The 20,340-nt window shown below is 33.7% G+C and overlaps 1 protein-coding gene across 1 annotated transcript in view; it reads right to left on the reverse strand.

The window, feature by feature from the left end:
• NBEAL1 (neurobeachin like 1) overlaps positions 1-20,340 on the reverse strand; it is a 199,154-nt gene that overhangs the window by 10,630 nt on the left and 168,184 nt on the right. The window contains exons 43-54 of the mRNA XM_051983755.1: positions 19,691-19,800; positions 17,444-17,561; positions 13,546-13,643; positions 10,896-11,012; positions 5,566-5,655; positions 4,877-4,986; positions 4,123-4,295; positions 3,525-3,619; positions 3,144-3,260; positions 2,449-2,610; positions 1,562-1,710; positions 917-1,052 (exon numbers count right to left, since the gene is read on the reverse strand). Coding sequence (XP_051839715.1) covers positions 917-1,052; positions 1,562-1,710; positions 2,449-2,610; positions 3,144-3,260; positions 3,525-3,619; positions 4,123-4,295; positions 4,877-4,986; positions 5,566-5,655; positions 10,896-11,012; positions 13,546-13,643; positions 17,444-17,561; positions 19,691-19,800 — 1,475 coding nt within the window. The remainder of the gene's footprint in view (positions 1-916; positions 1,053-1,561; positions 1,711-2,448; positions 2,611-3,143; positions 3,261-3,524; positions 3,620-4,122; positions 4,296-4,876; positions 4,987-5,565; positions 5,656-10,895; positions 11,013-13,545; positions 13,644-17,443; positions 17,562-19,690; positions 19,801-20,340) is intronic.

The raw sequence follows: 20,340 nt of genomic DNA on the forward strand, positions 1-20,340 counted from the left end.
GGAAAATAAATACAAAACAAAGTTAATATTATTTCCTTGATGTCAGTATGTATCAATAACAGCAATTACCAGGGACAGCTAGATGGTGCAATAGATAAAGCACCAGCCCTAAAGTCAGGAGGACCTGAGTTCAAATCTGATCTCAGACACTTAACACTTCCTAGGTGTGGGGCCCTGGGCAAGTCACTTAACCTCAATTGCCTTAGCAAATGAATGAAAGAATGAATAACAATTACCATAGATAATGTATTATATCTTATACACATATCTGTTTTTAAAATGGAACACAAATCTAATATTTCCTTTCAAATAGATTAAAATAAAATCAACCCGCTGACTAAGAATCTACACACACACACACACACACACACACAAAATTAGTATCAACATGAGATGAATCCTAGAGGTTTTTTGGTTGCAAAATTAATATGAGAGAGTATCATACTATCAGGATCTCTCAATGAGGATAACCCATGGCACTGAGGTTAAAAATGGCCTTTTTTGTTTTTACTTATATTGAAACTCAAACTCTTGAGTGTAATTGCTATAACTCTCTTTCACCCAGAAGCAAGTAGTTATTTGATAACAGTTTTGATATTTGATTCAGGAAGTGATGAATGCTTGCAAATTTACTTCACCACAAAGAATTAAATTATCAGCAGAGGTAACGTGAAGAAATTCTTTATGAAATGAAGGGGGAAATGATGCTTTTAAAGAAAAGCAACTGACATATTGCATGTGTATAAAAATAAAAATCAAGAGAATTCCTACTTTGTACTTACAAGCTACTTAGCAGACCTAAGTCTAGGTTTGACAAGAGAAAGGAAAGCATTACAATTTAATTCAGCTGGAATTGAGGAAAAATAAGAGAATCTTTAATAGTCCAAGACAGAAAATTCTTGCTGGTAAACATTACCTCAGCTGGCTTGCCAACACCAACGATAATCAGTTTGCCATCTTCCAGTCCCACAAGAATGTGGCTATGTTCTTTGGTAACAGAAACACAGTAAATAGGCAGCCTCATGGCTAATGGGGAGACACTCAGATTTAAGCTAGAAAAGAAATGAATTAAAGAATACAAATAAAATAATAGTTTCATACTGCACAAAGACTTTTACATATGATAGAGGTGGAAGGAATTTTATAGAAATCAAGAATCAAAAATTCTACAATAAGGGAATTCACCCTCTGAGAGTCCCAAAAGTGTCATGTGCTAAAGAGAAAAACATTCTACTTAAAGATATTGCTTCTTTCTTCCAAAGGTGGCACTTTTTTTGATAATCATAAATAGCATTGTGAGAAAAATATTTTAATGGTGCTAGAACTCATTCCTCACCTAGTCCTTGGCCTGTTCTACTCTAAGTGTCACTCTGACAAAGCCTTTCAAGTCCTAAGCATGAAACATGACATTAGCTTTCAACATTCCTGTCACAGGTGCCAAAGGAGACATCTGAGATAATTATTGAAATTACTGAAAGACAATCAACCTGCATTTTAATCATGCAACACTTTTCTTAAATGATGAGCTGATGATTCTAGTTTATTTTTTTTTTTTTTTTACCTGTGGAGATCTCGTATAGACAGGAACCCTTGCAAGCTGCCTGCTATGATGTGCTCTCCAGCTACACACATATCTGTTATTTGTTCTGTAAGGGTCTCAGATCCTAGATACTTTCCATTCACAGAAAAGAGATGTAAAGCATTTTTATCCTGTAGAGAATATAATATGTGGGATTTCAGAGTATGTAATAAAGAGTCTTTCCTTTTTCTGGCTTCTTTCATATTTAAATCTATGGTTATGACAAGGAATAACTTCTGAGCCTCAGAAAATTTAAAATAAAAAATATGGTAAAAAGAATTCAGGAGTTTAAGGATAATAATACTAGTAGTATACTAATATAGAGCTTTATAATTTGCCAAACATTTAAGTGCACAATATCTTCTTTCAATAACCCAAGGAAGTGGGAATCATAGTCTCTTTTCCTTTTTTACAAATAAAGATTCAATAATAATTGCTTAATAGAGAATGTTTTAAAAGACATTAAAATAATACCTCCAGATAAAAAAGGCTTATATTACTAAAAAATGTCATTTGCAATATTCTCCATAATATAAGAATCTAATTTTCAAAATTATTGTATTTGAGACTGAGAAGAAACACTGCATACAACCAGACAACATCCACTTTAGATTTAATTGTTCCAGTGTAATAAAAATTATTCTTTTTCATATGTATTTTAATAAAGTATAACACAGATCACTAATATATAACACTGTCATGATATTTTCCTCCTATAGACATAAACAGTGGAAGAAATCTGAAATAAAGTCCTGAAGTAAGGACTTTCCTACTCTCTTCAAAATGCCCAACCAAAATCAATACAATGTGAGACTAAATGAATAGCTATCGTCCAGAATTATTACATGAATGGAGTAAACATTATGTACCTTGAGAGTAGTATTTTCTTCAATGCTGGAATGGACAATAATATGTCCTTCCCATGACAGGGCCAAGTTGGGAATTGTCAACAGGAGAGAACTCTCACACGGCGGTCGCAAAGTCCTCATGTATTGGCCTTTCTGAATTGTATGAATAATCACAGTGCCATCCTGCAAAGTAGAGATAATAGAAGCTAGAAAAAGACCAAAAGGACAAGGAAAAGGAAAGGACATTGTATAAAGGAGCAAGGGAAATAAATCTGGGGAGGGTGGACAGAAATAAGAATAGAAGACTAACAAAATAACGTACTTTCTGGAACATTCCCTATTCTCAGATTCTATCTCAATCTTTCATTTCTTTCAATTCCATGAGCATTTTTGGAGGGCCTATTATATTCTTGGTACTATGGCAGCCACGGGGAATACAAAGCCTAAAAGCAAACAGTCCCTATCCTTAAAGAACTTACACTTTATGATTCCTCCAACCTACTGTTTAGCAGATTTATAACTGAAGAAATTCAAATTTTTTTCAAGTAGCAATAAATCACAACTGCTTTCAATTTTTTTCTGTATTCATTTCTTTCAAGATTCCCATATAAATATAGTTCCTCCTACCTACTTGCTAAGAATCCCCAAAATAAAACTCATTTTAGACTTTTTTTTTCCCCTGCCACTTTTTTTTTTATAAAAAGGCAAAATCTTACCCTTGCTCCTGACACTGCCAGGTCTAGTTCAGTGCTGATCCCAACACTAGATACTTCATCAGTGTGTCCATAAAGAATCTGAAGTGGTTTGGGCCCTAAACCCACAGGTATACCTCCCTATTAGCAAAACAACAGAGCAAAAGTAAGGCCATCTTCCAACAGGCTATTTTAGTAATAATGTAGTTCTTACTGAAATTAACTTGCAAATCATGAACAAATATTACAGTTATAACTGAGGTTATTCATCACTATCTTAAAAGTTACACACACTGATTTAACTGTAAATATGGAATTTGCTTTTTCATAATATATTGGAAAGATCACTTGATTGGGTGTTGTAGGAGTACAAACCTTGATTCTGCCCTAGGGAAGTGTACTTACCTGCTGTACTACTTGCCATACCATACACGTAGTATCTCTGGAACCAGAAATCAAATGTATTCCACAATAATCTGTGGATAAGCAGGTCACAATATCTAGAAGAAAAGAAAACTTTATAAAAGGAACTAAGTTAATATAAGGTGACCAAATATCTAAATTTGGCTGCTCCTTCTTATTTATAACTCCAGTCCCAAAAGAAAAGAAGCTAGTAATACCATATTGCACAGAGTCAGAAAGACCTGAATTCAAATTTAGCCTCATGTCCTTCCTATCTATGGGATCTCAAGCAAGTTCTTCTGTCTGCCTCCATTTCCTCAACTGTAAAATGGCCATACTTATCTCCCAGGGTTGTTGTGAGAATCAAATGTGCTAATGTTTGTAGGATTATGCCTGGCATGAACCTTTTCTTGTAATAAAGAAAAGAAGTAAAACTAATTTACAGAATAAACATTTCTGACATTGTATGCAGTTTCCACCTGCAGCTCCCCATCTGTCCATCAAGAGGAGGGAAGTATGTTTCACATCTTCTGTTAGACTAAGACTGCTCATTGCAAGTATAAAAGATGTTTTTATTTCAGAAATTAAAGTTAATCCTTACCCATATGCCTGATGTGCTGTGCAATCATTTTGCCTCTGGTGAGTGATGTTACTCGAATGCTATTGTCCCAGTGTCCCGCACTGAATAATAACTTTGCATCATGTGATACTACAAATAGCTTAGAAGTAATAGCTAGTCCTGGAGCAAAAGGACCATTTATGCCACGCTGAGTTCTATAAACACGTTAACAAAAAAAAAAAAAAAAAAAAGGATTATTTCTGAACAATTGGATAAACCGAAAGAAAGATTTTTTTTTGCTTTTTCTGAAATTCATGTTATTTCATATTCTTTAAATACAACTCATCTGTCACTGCATGACCCCCCCCAAAAAAAAAGTTTTAAAGGCACTGTATTCATTTTACCACAGTGATATCTTTTATGATAAGAAATTATTGGTAGGGGGGCAATAAACAATTTTTTTGCTGCTAATATCAATGATGTTAGCAATAAGATCATGGATGGAATTACTGAAATGAGAAGATTAAGCATGGCTTCCAAAACCAGAGGATTAAGCAACATTCTTCATTTAGAGAAAAAAGTGGATGAACAATTGGGCAAGAAGTTCAAAGTGTCAGAGTATATAGAAAATGAAGATCTGGGCAAAGCTGAGGAATCAAATGAAGCACTCACGTAGAAACAAAGGCATATGTTGCTACCTAAGGGACTCAAGAAGATCATCTGTTATTAGGTAATAAACTGAAAGGAAGGAATGTTACTGTCCACCTGTGACCATCAATACTATTCCTGTACTTACTTAGGATTTGTCACAGTTTGATCTTTGATGAATGTAAAATAATTAGAAATGTTTCTGTCGTAAGGCAGCCATCCATGGGTTCCAATTACACAATTCATGCTTACTGTTAACTGGAAAACAACATACAAATGATGAAGTTAGATGAATTAGCTTTCCTTTTCCACTGATGATTTGGGGAATCTAACATTTTAACATTTAGATAACTAAATGAGAAATGTTTTTTAATTGTGTAAAAAATAAAAAAATTCTCAAAAGGTTCAACAAGAACTCTGTCTCTTTTACTTTCACTCAAAACTGTCAAATATGACTATAGTTACTATATTTAATAATATATCATTTTCCCTTAAGTTCTCAAAAATTATTAATATACAACTATCTATAATAGATAAATTGAGGGGTAATGCTATCATTCTTGGATATATTGTTACATAAGTTAGAATCAGAAATTAACTGATAAAATACTCTGCTATATCTTTTACTTAGTGCAGCATTTATAAGCCAAAACAAATCCATTTGACTTACCTGTGTTCTCTTTATGTATATCAAACTTGACTTTTTCTTTTAACTTGATAACATGGCAAAAGATGAACTTGTTATGGTTTACGGGGCTTTATTACTTTTTTTTTTTTTTTTAATTTCACTAGTCTCATGAGAACAACAGGGTCTGAAAAAGATAAAAACCAACTCACCAGTATCTCTGGACTACCCTGTGTCATAAAAGAACGAGGCTGATTTCTGGGAACAATAGCTTTTACTAGTGGAACACCATCACTGATACCCTAATAGGAAAACAGAAAAATATTAGAATTTAAATCAGAAAGATTCCCAATCAAGTGGAGAGAGAGAAAGATCAATGGACTTGGGGTTAAACGTTCTAGATTCAACTTCTGGTTCTGCCACTAATCAACTCTATTTCTTTGGGTAAGGTCTTTCACCTCTCTCTGTTCCACTTTCCTCCTCTCTCAAAAGGAAATACTGCTATTATTCAACTTACCTTGTAGAATTATTGTGAGGAAAGTATTTTGAAAACTTATCACCTTTATCTTTTAGAATTCAAAGTGTCCATCAAAGCCTATTTTTAAAATCTATCTTAATCAACCAAGCTGCTGGTTCTCCCCACTTTTCTATCATTACCATTATTTCTTTCTTTTTTTTTTTTTTTATTAATAATATATAAATATACTATTTTCCCTGAAAACATTTAAGATCCTCATGGACAGAAACTTCTTTTTTTGCCTTTGCATTTCTGATGCCTGGCCAATCTTGTGGAAAAGGGATTAGTTATATTGGTTGGATACCACAGAACAAAAATAGAACCAATATATGAATACAGCAGAGAATTACATTTTAGCTAATAATTAGAGATGTCCTTAAGAAAAAATGCACAATTAAGAATGACGATTATGAATGTGAATGGGATAAATAAATCCATAAAATGAAGGAAGAGAGCTGGATGAATTAGAAGGCAAAATTCAGCAACAACAACAACAAAGAAAGAACAGCTTCATAAATTAGGAATGCAACTAAAACTTCTAGAAAATAAAGAACTATAGTTACAAAAAACCCAAAAAACATCATAAAAAAATTAGGGAGGGTAGGAACACAAAGTAAAAAAAATTGCCTTTTAGATCTATGAATAGAGAAAGAAACCAGTAACAAAGAAAATCACATAAGAAAAAATGGACAGTTTTGACTAGGTATTATTAAAAAAAGTTTTGCACAGATAAATATAATGTATTAGAAAGTAAAAGGAAACTATTAACTGGGGAAGGGGGGAGATTTTTGAAGCAAGTTTAATTTAGGAATGTTTTATATTATGAAGTAATTCAAATTTATAAGACTAAGAGTCATTCTTCAAAAGATAAATGGTCAAATGATATGAACAGGCAGGGTTTTTTAGTAGTTGTGCCAAATAGTTCTCCCCCAACCAAAAAAAAATGTTTAGAAGGAAGGAATGAAAGAAAGAAGGTAGAAAGAAAGGAAGGAAGGGAAGAGAAGAAGGGGAGAAAGGGAAGGGAGGGAAGGAAAGGGAGAGAGGAAGGAAGGGAAGAAAAAAGAGAGGAAGGAAGGGAAAAAAGGAAGAAAGGGAAAAAAAGAAGAAAGGAAGAAAGGGTACATATATGAGGTCCTTTTCTTCTTTCTTTGATCTCTTTGGGCTTAGATTTGGTAGTGATATTGCTGGTAGGTAAAATATAATAGCTTTTGGGGCATAGTTCTAAATTGCTTTTCAGAATAAACAGACTAGTTCACAACTTCACCAACAATATATTTACTTCTCTACAGCCCTTCAGTATTTATCTTTCCCCTTCTTTGTCTTCTTCGTCAATTTGATGGGTATGAGTTGGTACCCCAGAGTTATCCTAATGCATATTTCTCTAATTATTAGTGATTTAAAGATTGCTTTTTTTCATATGGCTATTGAGAGCTTTGATTTCTTCCTCTAAAAACAGCTTACTCAAATGCTTTGGCTATTTATCAATTAGTGAATGGCTCTTATTCTTGTAAATGTGACAATATTTTGTAAATGAGACCTTAATCAGAAAAACTTGCTTTTTTTCCTTGGAGTACAGGAAATTTTTTTGCTTTTCTTCTAATTTTAGCTGTTTTGGTTTATTGTTTACCCAAAACCTTTTTAATTTTATGTAATCAAAATTATCCATTTTGTCTCCTATGAACTTCTCTATTTCTTATTTGGCCATGAACTCTTCCCCCTATCCATAGATTTGACAGATAATTTCTTGAGAATAGGTAGTTTTCAAAGGAAGTAAGTCAACCTGTTTTTAAAAAAGTAAAAAAATGCTCTAAATCAATAATAATTAGAGGAATATAATTAAAGCAACTTTGAAGTACTTTTAAGTTCACCCTTTATACTGGTAAAAATGACAAAATTAAAAAAGAAACTATTGGAGTAGCTGCAAGAAAACAGGTATTTTTTTTCTCAATAGTATTTTATTTTCCCAAATACCTGTAAAGATAGTTTTCAACATTCATTCTTATAACATTTTGTGTTCTCAATTTTTCTTTCCCCTTGCCTTTACCGCTGCCCTCCCCAAGAAAGTAAGCAAACCAATATAGAAGAAAACAGGTATATTATTAATAGACTATTGGTAGAATTGTGAATTATTCCAGTCATACAAGAAAGCAATGTGGAACTATGCCCAGAGATTTATCAAATCTGCCATACTTTTTAGTCCAGACGTATTACCATTAGGTTTATGCTGTACTCCAAGGAAATTTTTTTTAAAGGAATAAAAAGATCTTCATGTACAAAATATTTGTAACAAGTTTTTTCATTATCATAAAAAATTGGAATCTAAAGGGCTATTTCCCCATTAGAGAATGGTCAATGACTAAACAAATTGTGATATATACATGTAACAAAACAGTAATGTGTCATAATAATGATGAAATTGACAATTATAGAGGAAAATGAGAAGACCTTTATGAACTGATTCAGAGGAAAAATGAGCAGAACTTAAGAGTACAATTTATACAATGACAGATTTACAGAGAAAAACAACTTTGAAAGACTTTAGAATACTGATTAATGCAATGATAAATTGCATACAAAAAAATGAAGATGAATACACAATAATGAATACAATATCAGTAAAGATGAAACATGCCATGCCACTCACTCCTGCTAAAGAAGTGATTAACTTAAAATACATAAAGAAACATGTAATTTATACATTTTCAGACATGGTGATTGAGGGAATTTGTTTTGCTAGATTACACATGTATACTTTGAGGGTTTATTACACAGGGTTTTTTGTTTTGTTTTGTTTTGTTTTTTTACTTGCTCAATGTGGAGATAGACTAATGGGAAAGAGATTAATAAGAGAAAATCAAAATAAAAAATAAATGAGAATTTCTATTGGAGGGGAGGAATTGATAAGTAAGTGATTAAAAAAAAAAAACAGTGATGCAAAAAAAAAAAACAGAAATGAAAGAAAAGAGCATCAATACAGCATTTAAAAATACATTTAAAAAAAAGAAGTTTGGAAAAAGACAGGCAGAACAATTTTAGTACAGTTGCATATCTAGTACTCCTTCCTGTTTTTATCTGTGATAATGAAATGTTTGTGTCTGTTGTTGTTTGTTAAGCATATAATGAAAAGAAAAATGGAGGTGAGGGGAAATATAGTGACTTAAAATCAGCATTAGTAGCAGAAACAGCCACACAGATGAAATCACAGATCAGCAGAATATTAAATAAATTTGCTCAACTCCCTTACTGACACCCTTACCTAGACTAATGACTTAAAATAATGTAAGAGCGTATGTCACTGAGAGGCATTAAAGTACTTATGCAAATTCCAGGGACACAATTTAGACCAAACTACTTATTTGTTCACCCTTTAAAGACAGTATGAACATGTAAAGGACAGGAATTCTGTATGACTGATTTAATCCTACAAGGTGTTAACTCAGTGGTATTGATAAGACAATAGTTATCTAGTTTAGCATGTGAGTTCTGTAGTTCAGTGTGACTGATTTAATCCTACAACAAGGTGTTAACTCAGTGGAATTAATATAATGATTCTCTAGTTTACATATACTTAGTATAGTTCTAGAAGTTGACATCTATTCTACAAGACTGACACCTATGATGATGTTCTTATAATAGAGTTCATTCCATCTTTATCAGCCTCCTAGTGGCTCGCCTGCCTCCTGCAGAAACCAAGACCCATTCTGAAGGCCCTCTGGAATGGGTCTTGGTTTCAGTGCAGGAGGCAAGAGAGCCACCAGGATGGTCTCTATCTTGAAGTCTGTCTCCTTTCCCAGATCTCTTAGCTCTTATACACCCTTTACATGAACCCATAAGCAAGCATTTCTTTATTAAGCATTTACTGAGTGCCAAGCACTGGGAATACCAAAAAAAAAAAAAAAAAAAGAAAGAAAAAGAAAAAGAAAGAAAAAAAGGCAAACCAGTCATTGTTCTGAAGAAATTTACATTCAAATGTGGTAGCCAGAGATGACAGGAAAAGAAAAGGATGAATGTTGGAGAGGAATTAGGAAAGCTGAGACACTGATACATTATTGATTGTTGGGAACTGTGAACTGAATCAACCATTCTGGAGAGCAATTTGGAATAATGTCCAAAAAGTTATCAAACTATGCATACCCTTTGACCCAGCAGTGTTACTACTGAGATTATATCCCAAAGAGATCTTTAAAATGGGAAAGGGACCCACATGTGCAAAAATGTTTGTGGCAGCTCTGTTTGTAGTGGCTACAAACTGGAAACTGAGTGGATGCCCATCAATTGGAGAATGGCTGAATAAATTGTGGTATATGAATGTTATGGAATATTATTGGTCAGTAAGAAATGACCAGCAGGATGATTTTAGAGAGGCCTGGAGAGACTTACATGAACTGATGCTGAGTGAAATGAGCAGAACCGGGAGATCATTAAACATTAAATAGCAAATAGGCCAGATTATTGGGTTACAGAGTATGTTGAATGAAAAAAAGAAGGAAAGGAGATAAATTGTGAAAAGTATTAAATGACATATAAAGGAATCTCTACTTGATCCTGGAGATATTAGAAAGTCCTTGGAGGTTGTAAAACAATATAAAGTAATCTCAGGAAGAATAAGCAGCTCAGTTCAGACTTCTGCTTAATCTTCAAAGTAAAAAAACAAGGAAAAGTATTTTCAAAAGCCAATTGCAAGTTATTTGTAAACAACATATTTGTATAATTTCTTATCTTTATGAAGTGCTTTACATAATTCATTTGGTCTTCCCAACCCTGTTGAAGTAGGTATGGTAAATATCACTATTTCACAGATTGGGAAATTCAGAAGTTAAGACCAAGATCAAAGAAGCAGAAGAAACAATTCAAGCTCAGTTCTTCTAACCAGGTTCAAAGTTTTTTTTTTTTTTTTGTTCTCTATGCTATGGTTTTTTATTATCTATTCAACCGCTCCCCTTCCATTATTAAATGTACTTGAATAAAAGTTGGTATTATTTCAAACTAGGTATGTTTTGGTGATGTTACAGAGTAGAATTTTACCTCTATGAAAAATGAGTTGAGTTCAGGGAGATGCTGGAAGAGGTTCAAGGCTGCAGTATCTGTTTTGGTTTGTCTCTGTACTACTTCTTCTGCTGATAATCTTGGAGGATGTGGTTCCTTTAGAATAATTTTAAGGGAAAAAATAATTAAAGAGTCCATATACAGCATATATTACAAATGTGTCGCTCACAACTTAAAGTCACTTTACTCTTTAGCCAAACCTTCAAACTGCTGAAAACTACAACAGAATTATTATAATAACTATATAGGATAAAGTATTCCTTCAATTCCCATATCCAGTTAGTTTTTAAGTCTTATCAATCCTATCTTTATCTTTCTTCTCTTCCTTCTTTTCACTCACACAGTCTTTACTCTGGGTGACATGCCCATCACCTCTTACCTGAACAATTTCACCAGTCTTCTAATTTGGTCCCCCTTATCTCTCACTTTCACCTTCAGATTCTCTCCTATTTAAATCTTAATTTCCTCCCACTGCCAAATTGATATTCCTAAAACAGGAATCTGACTATGTCACAAACATCCTATTCAAAAATCTTCAGTGGGTTCTCTTTTGCCTCCAGGATAAAGGACTACCCCCTAAAATTCTTTTTTATCTGCCTTCCTTCGGACCTCTCATTTCAGTTGTATGTTGTCCCTTCTGATCCAATGTGCTTACAATCTGTTCTTCCTAGACAACCTTCCTCTCAAGTTTCTAGGCCCTTCCTTCAGTGCTCCTCCATCTCTAGAAAGCTCTCTCTCTTTATTACAGAAAGATTAGCTTTTTTCAAAGCACAACTTGAGTGTTTCCTTTTACAGAAGGTCTCCGGATATCCTTTAATTAGGAGTATGCTCTCTGCATAGCAAATACTTTGTTTTAATTTATTTGCATACATGTTGTAAACCCAAGCAGGAGGTTTTCTCCATGAGAGTAGGTATTACTTCAAGTCTGTCTTTTATTTCCAGGACCTGGCACTTTACTTTGCACATAATAGGGGCTTCATAAGTATTTAACACATTGAACTGAATACACAAACAGGTAAGGGATGAAGTACACACTTTAAAACAAATCTAGGACCACACAAAATATGAAGTTGTAAATATAGAGCTATTAGGTACCTAAGGACAATTGATTCAAGCAGGTCAAGATTCATTTGCGTAGCTAGAATGTATCTGTGAATTACAGTGAGAATCAATGATCAGAAAGTATATATATATCTCATGAAAGTAAAAAATGCTAAGGGTAATTACTCCAAAAAGTATCAGAATGCTTAAGCTCTCACATTTTACATCTGTCAATCATTTAAAAAGGTCATTTTCAGGAATCTTCTTCCTGACTGCCTGAATGCCAGCTGCTAGATGGTGGCTCACCCACAACAAGAGCTCAACAGATGAGCCCTGCCATGAAACTCTTTTTCATTTTATTTATTTTATTTCATCTACAACTCTGGTTGGTTTCAACTTCATGAAACAATATGCCCCTCCCAGGATAAACCAATCCCTTCTAATCTTATCACCATGATGCTAACTTAAGCTTTGGATATTCAATACCTTCCCACCTTCCCATCTGATCAGAGCTGAAGGCTCTTCCTTACTTTATAAAGGGAAAAAGTTGGATTTTCATCTCACTTAATTTCAAGTCCATGAAACAAGACATTCCTCTCTGGATACCCTATGGTGTCTTTGCCCTTTCCCTTGCACCCAGTTTCCTTTTGTATGTTGTTTTCTACCACTATATTATAACCTTCTTGAAAGTAGGGTCCTTCCTTTTTTCTATTGCATTCCTACCATGTAGTACTGTGCCTGGAACATAGTTCCTTTTTCTTTTCAGGAATAACTTAAGTGTGTGAAGTAAATGGTCAAATAAAGGAAATTTTTACCTTGTAGTATGTCTTAATGGCAGGAAAAGAAATAGTAAAAATTTAAAACTAAAAATTGCATTATGTCATCTAATGAAACCTCCCACTATGCAGGTTTTCTTCATCCAGTCTCTATTTTAATACTTCTAGGGATAAGAAGTTTATTATTTCATTCAGTAACCCATTTCACTGCTGAAGAGCCTCCCCTCATTTGTCCTATCTCCATTCTCAAAGGCAATAAGGAGCAAGTCAGCTCTCTTTAGAGAGCTCTAGCCCTGCAGGACTGTTCCTTCAAAACTCAGTCTTTGAAAGAGTGATGAAATAATTCATAAAGCAAGATTATATAGTTACACTGACTCTTGTTATTTTGAAATGTGATTAAATTGATGTTTAATAATTTAAGAATAATTTAATAATTATGTCTGACTGTTACCCTATTTGGGTTTTCTTGGCAAAGATACCAGAAGATTTGCCATTTCCTTCTCCAGCTCATTTTACAGATGAGGAAATTAAAGGAAACAGGGTTAATTGACTTGCCCAGGGTCACAAAACCAGTAAGTGTCTGAGGTCAGATTTGAACTCAGAAAGATGAGTTTTCTTTACTCCAGATCCACTGTGCCACTTAGCTGCAGATAGTGCATAATGCTGCAGTACTATAATTTTTTCCTCCAATGTTCTGAATGGTCTTTTGGAATAAGGGTTTAAAAAGACAAGACTCAAAACATTTATAATGTCAATCTTTGGCAATTCAAATTTTGATACTTCCTAATGTCAATAACTTGTTAATGATTTACCTTTAATAGCTGACAAGGTGTTTGCCCAAAATTGTTAATCATTCCTTCTAAAGCTTTTCTTTCTTTTTCATCTGTTAAGGCATCAAGATCTACTGCTCCTAAAGCCATGAAAAGTAAAAATAAAAATAAAAATATAGGCAAAAAATAAACAAGTCTCTCACTGACACAGATTTCTAAATTCATGTTATCTGAAATATTATGAGCCCTTCAATATAGCACTTATACTGTCAATAGGTCACATTTGAAATGGTGAAGAATAATCTTGCTTACTTTTACTATTTCTTAGAACCCTAGGAAGTATTGGTCTACCCTAGAACCTGGTTTCAGTTTTTCCTCTCTCCACCGTCTCTTTTGAAGCTTCCTCCCATGCTTTCTCTGAATACCAACCCTGCTTAGCACTATGTGACAGTAAAGAATCACCACGGAAATTTGTAACTGGCTGGTCACATAATGAAAGAAAGATAACCAAAGGACAGCTCTCATGTATTCCAATTTTTGGTATAATTACAATGTCAGGAGCTTCAAAGAGGAAGTTTCCTAGTACATTGGTTGTACTTTCTGTGGATAATTTATGGGACAAAAAGTAGAAAAGAGTGCATATTTTTTTTGATCTGCGCTACTTAAAGGGATATATACATTGATCCCATCATGATCCACTGAAGTACTGAAGAAAGATCCCAATGTAATTTCTTATATTGTTTAAAAAAAAAAAAAAAACAACTTTACAACTTCAACACAGGCAAGGTTATTTTGCATTTTACCCCGTTCCCATTCTCTATTCCCATTAAGATGGCCAAATGGCTGTTCATCATAACACTCCATCTTTTTCCTCTTTCTCTTGTCTAGAATGTACTCTCTTCTCTTCTCCACTTTTTAGAAATGTTAGCTTCCCTCAAAGTCCAGTTCAGAAGTAGGCTTCTTTCTGAAGCACTAATTATTAGCACGACCACCTTCTTGAAATTACTTTGTATATGCTTTTGTTCATTTGGTATTCTCACAGGAGAATGGAAGATCCATCATAAAAGAGGTTATCTTGTTTCTGCCTTTGTTCTGTCATCTAACACAAGGGCTTGTGTAAAGTAAGTGTTTAATGGATGCTGAATTGAACAAAAATTTGAAAGTAAGTAAAGCTTACTGACCTTCATTTAAAAAGCTATTCTATCTGCACACATATATTGTATCTAGGATATACTGTAACCTATTCAACATGTATAGGACTGCTTGCCATCTGGGGGAGGGAGTGGAGGGAAGGAGGGGAAAAATTGGAACAGAAGTGAATGCAAGGGATAATGCTGTAAAAAATTACCCTGGTATGGGTTCTATCAATAAAAAGTTATTAAATACAAAAAAAAAAAAGCTATTCTATATAAACTTTAGATCTTAGGAAGAAATATATCTATAACTCTCCATATTTTAAATATAGAGTAGAAAAAGGACTGAGCTTGGAGTCAGAGGATCTGGGTTCAAATGCTACCCCTGAGGCTTACTTACCTGGATGACTTCAGTTATTTGACCTTCCTTGATCTCAGTTTCCTCATTTGTAAAATAAGATTGGGACAGAGGATTTCTGAAGACTAAATATTATTATCATATGATACTGTAGGAAAAAATTCTAGTAATCTGAGATTTTGGTTCCCAGAAAAATGGATTTTGTCAAAAAAAAATTTTAAATTAAAAAAATTATGTTTTGTTTATTGTGAAAATATTAATGATTTTCGATTAGTTACTGTCTTTTCAAATTTAGTGAATGGCCAAAAAAAGTGATTGTGGAGAATAATCAAAAGAACTACCAACCCAACATATAGATATCAGAGAGTAAGTGTCCAGGTATAAATAATGGGAGATATAAGTCATGTGAAGCAGAGACATCCAGCATTAGAGGCTAGAAGATGATGTAAACTCCTTAAGAGACTGTCTCATTTGTTTCTTATAGTCCAAGTTTTTAGCACAATGTCTGGCACATCGTAGGTGCTTAATAAACAACTGTTGTATATATCTTATCAACTATATTATTTACTGTATGTCAAAGATTTCAAAGGGAGATACATATTAGGGTTTAATTGCTATTTTTGGAACAAGTATTCAATATGCCCCAATGGTAAAGCATAGGATATTCCTGGAGGATTTTTGAAAATAACAGGGCTACCTAAGAGGAAGCAATTTAATTGGAAGGGAATAGCTTCCTCACAGAACATACAAATCCCTCAGGATGCCATATAAATGCTACTTTAGCACTCTGAAAAATAAAATATCACTACTGCACATTTCAATCTATGTGATTTTCTTAACATATATTCAGATGCACTACAGATATCATTATCAATCTTCACATACACATGAGATAAAAGAGAAAAAAAAAGTTCAGTAAAAGCTAGGTTGTTCTCTCAATGTTGATAAATTATGGTCCCCAAGAAAACTTGCTTATTTACAAGTATATAGAAAGGCCCTGTCCATATTTTAAAAGCACCAATAAATATTATCCAAAGCTTTTAGAACTACTGGCTTTAATGTGGGATAAGAAAATAGTGAGAATATGAGATCTGGAGTCAAGATAGATTTGGATTTAAATTTTACTTCTGATACTTTTTAACTGAATAACTATGGGTAAATCCTGAACCTTTTTGAGGTTTAGTTCTTTCATCCATAAGATGGTGGTAGTAACATCTGTAGTAGTATAACTTAATTGAGTTATAAAAATTAGAGGACGGTGGATTGGGATAGGAGGATGACTACTAAGGATGTCTTATTACCTTCTGCTTTCCTCGTTCATCAACTCTCAGAAGTGGAATTATTCTGAATCCACAGAGGTACCCTGACTATTCATACAGCTTGGATGAGAGCAGAGGAATCAGCTATTCATTCTGGTGAGGTGAAAAATTAGACTCGATCACCTTCATTGCCTCTACTGCCTGCAGATTCTTGACACTGTCACCTGACCTACTGATAAAATCTAAGGAACTTTGAAGTCTTACCATTTACTTACAACTAAATACTTAGGACATCTGGACTTTTCCATCTTTCCTGTAGTGAAATTTCTTTTTAAGTGTTCTCAATTAGAATGTGAGCTTCTTAAGAGCTGTGGCTGTCTAGCTTTTTCTATTTGTATGCACAATCTGGGCACATAAAAAGCATGCAATCATTTTTTCATTCATTCGAATGAAATAATATACACAAAATGCTTTACAAAACTTAAAATATGCAAATATTGAATATTATTAATGATTTTTGCCCAAGGCCTAGATCTAGTTTCTTTCAAAGTTAGCAAAACTAAGTTGTTATGCTCTAAACTGTATCTTAAAATGGATCTAGTTAGAAGTTAGAAGGAATTCAAATATAATATTATTTGTAACTAAATGATAAATTAAAAAAAAAAAACTTTTATAGAATACCAGCCTTAAGAACCTTGGTTTTGTTTTTGTTATTTTTACTTTTTGTTTCTTTGTTTGGGGAGAAGGGGAAATCGGTTTGATTTAGTTTTGTATTTTCTGCAAGGCAACTGGAGTTAAGTAATTTGCCCAAGGTCATAGGGTAGTAAGTGTCAAATATCTGAAGCCAAATTTGAACTCAGGTCCTCCTGACTCCAGTGTCAATGCTCTATTTTCTGTGCCACTTATCTGTCCCAAGAAACTTATTTTGAATAGTCCTATATGATTCTGCATGCAGGACTCTTTTGATTGGAGTTTATTTTACAGGACTGAGCCCATCTAGCTAAAACTCCACCTTCTGGTCTTTAATATAATAAAGGGAAAAAGAAACAAAAGTAAAAATCACATTTTTGTACATTAGGTTACAAAGTTAATGTTAAGTTCAAATATAAAATCAAAATACATTCAGAACTTTTTCAAATAATGCTTCCAGTCATTCATATCACAAAAAAAGAAAGTATTAAAATTTATACCTTCATAACTACAATAGTAGAAAACGTTGAGTGCTTCTACTGCTTCTGGACCCCTTTGTTTATAGCCAAAAATCAGATCTATCCATTCGTGAAGATGAGCAGAAACATACTCTGACTCCTAAGACAGGAATAACTTGTATTAACCATAAATATTTTCCACTTTATAAATAAAACTATACATCAAATTTAGAAATCAAGATGAAAATACCCATTTGTGACTCTTAATATGTTACAATCACAACTTTTACATGGGTTAGACAAATCCCCTCTTATTAAATCAAAAAAGAAAGGCTTGGGAAATAAAGATATGATGAAATCTTGTCTATCCAGAATGATGTGGGTGAAGTGGGAAAGGAAAGAAAAGATCAATAGCTACAATACCATCAAGTTCCTGTCCTTTCCTACTTCAGCATCAATCTGGGAAACATCCTACCCTCTCTATTCTGACACTACCAACCCCTGAAGCCTGCAGGCCCCCATCACCTCTCCCCTAGACTGCTGCAGAAGCTTGCTGATGGGTTTCCTGGCTTTTAGTCTCCTCCCTTTCTGACCCATATCTGGATCTTCCTAAAGCACAAGTCTAAATGTGTTACCTACCTTTTCCTCTCCTCTGATCCTATTCGACCAATTGCAATAGCCCCCGTAACCCTCTGACCAAATATAAAATCCTGTGTTTGACTTGTAAAGCCCTTTAAGCCCTGGCCCCAGCTTATCTATTCAGGAGTCTTTTTATTCCTTTCCCTGTTCCACTCCCCTACTGTTTCTCACACTCTTCACCATCTTTCAATTCCAGGAATCTTCTCTGGCTCTCCCCCATGCTTAGATCTCTCTCCCTCCTCCTCTCCACCTCCTGGAGTTGCTTCTGTCAAGGCTTAGCTAAGGTCTCATCTCTACAAGAACTTTTATAAGTTTTTCCTCCTTAATCTCAGTTTCCCTGTTAGACTATCCCCAATTAATCCTTTCTCTATCTTGTTTGTGCATAGTTACTTATATCTTGCCTCCCCTATCAGACTGTGAGATCCTTGAAAGTAAAGTCTGCTTTTTGCCTTTCTTTGTAACCACCTCTCTTAGCACACTTAGCACAAAGCCTGGCACATAGTAGGCATTTAATAAATGCTTCCTGACTGACTGTTCTGAAAACCCATCTGTGCAATATTTTTCCATATGTCTTCCTCATATTTCATGATCCATGATCACGCTGGCCTCCATGCCTGTATGTATTCCCTGCCCACTTCCACCTCTTAGAATCCATAGTTTTTTATAAAACAGCTCATTTGCTCCCTTTTATACAAAGCTTTCTTTTGGTGACTGATTGTACACCCATCCCAAATTTACCTTTTATTCAATTTGTATACATTCTGTATATACTTATGTGCTTTTCTTGGCTTCCTGAAAAAAATATTTGCAATATTTAAGATTGAGGCTTCTTTAGCTGCCTTTAATCTACTGCACCTCTTCCTCCTGAACCTGATTTTCCAACATTTTTTTTTGGCCATTCTCCCTTAAGCCAATTGCTAAGTCACAGAATATGATTTCATACAAGAGTACCAAATTCAACAAATTCTTTCAAGGAATTATGAGGTAAGACCCCCAGCACATGAGATAGATCCCCTGGAAGGAAAACGAGTTATAAGAAGATATGGATAAGGATCAGACAGGAACAGAGAGTATAAGTAGGTTCTGATCAGTACCTGTGAATGAAGTACTCACAATGATGACATCACACTTTCCATGGAAAGCATGTTCAATACATGGGAAATTATTACAAGCAATCAATGGATCACCATAATCTTATTACTCAGGAATAACTAGAAAATCAACCATTAAACTTCTGCATTATGCTAAATGCTAGAGCTGTCCTAAAAAAAAAAAATACCCTTTTAGGAAAATGACATTTTCTCAAAAGCTAACTGGCATATCTTTGTATTTCAAGATCCTCTGGATAAAAGCAAAGGAGGAGACATGAAAATAATTATATAGAAGTTGTTTTTTGAAGACTGTTTGTGTGATTATACTTCAGTTCTGTTATCCTATAAAGATCCCCAAATGAGACAATGAGAATCTGACTTAATTCAACAAGCCATTTATGAGCACTTACTATACTTCATAACAATTTACAAGGCACTACAGATATAAAAAGAAAAACAAAAACAAAAACACCTCTGCCCTCAAGAAATTTATTAATAAGAATACACCTTTAGACATATATTGGACCAAAAAGGTTAATAACATTCAGAGAATTCTTACCAGGGCTTTCCTATGTTTATAGATGAAATCTTCAGCAGACTTAGCCCATTTGGGGAGAACCACATCATTTACTAATTCTTTAGAGATTTGTAGGCGCCCTAAATTAAAATCTATTATAGATAGCAGAGAAAAATAAAGTAATTAAAACGGAATGTCAGTAAAGAAAAATAAGTCCCATTCTTGAGATATAAATATGATACTGGGTTGTTTTGTTTTGTTTTTTTCTCATTGGTATAAAGTGAGTAGTGAGTCAATAGAAAACTAGTTTCTTTAGAACTAACCCAGAATGCATTTTGTCCTAACAACATATTCAACAAAGAAAAATATTTTTCTTAAATGGATTCCATTTTAGAAACTGACTAATATGAAAACTGTGGCTATTACATAAATCAAATTATAAATTAGTTATTTCACTATTTAAAAAGGCTGAAATAACTAAGAGTTATGAAATAAATTAGAAATCTGATGAATTAGACTGATGAAAAAAATGAATGTAGAAATATCTGGAAGCTCTGATTCTCATCTTTCTAAGGATAAAATAATGTAAGTTCTCATGTTGATGCTTCAAACTAATATTACTAATAGTATTTTCCTTAAGTGTTCTTTCTTTTATTAAAAATAAGAGAAATGGATTTCTTCTGATGGCTAAG

Source organism: Antechinus flavipes, chromosome 3 (genome assembly GCF_016432865.1).
Source record: "Antechinus flavipes isolate AdamAnt ecotype Samford, QLD, Australia chromosome 3, AdamAnt_v2, whole genome shotgun sequence".
In the NCBI taxonomy this organism is placed as follows: Eukaryota; Metazoa; Chordata; class Mammalia; order Dasyuromorphia; family Dasyuridae; genus Antechinus; species Antechinus flavipes.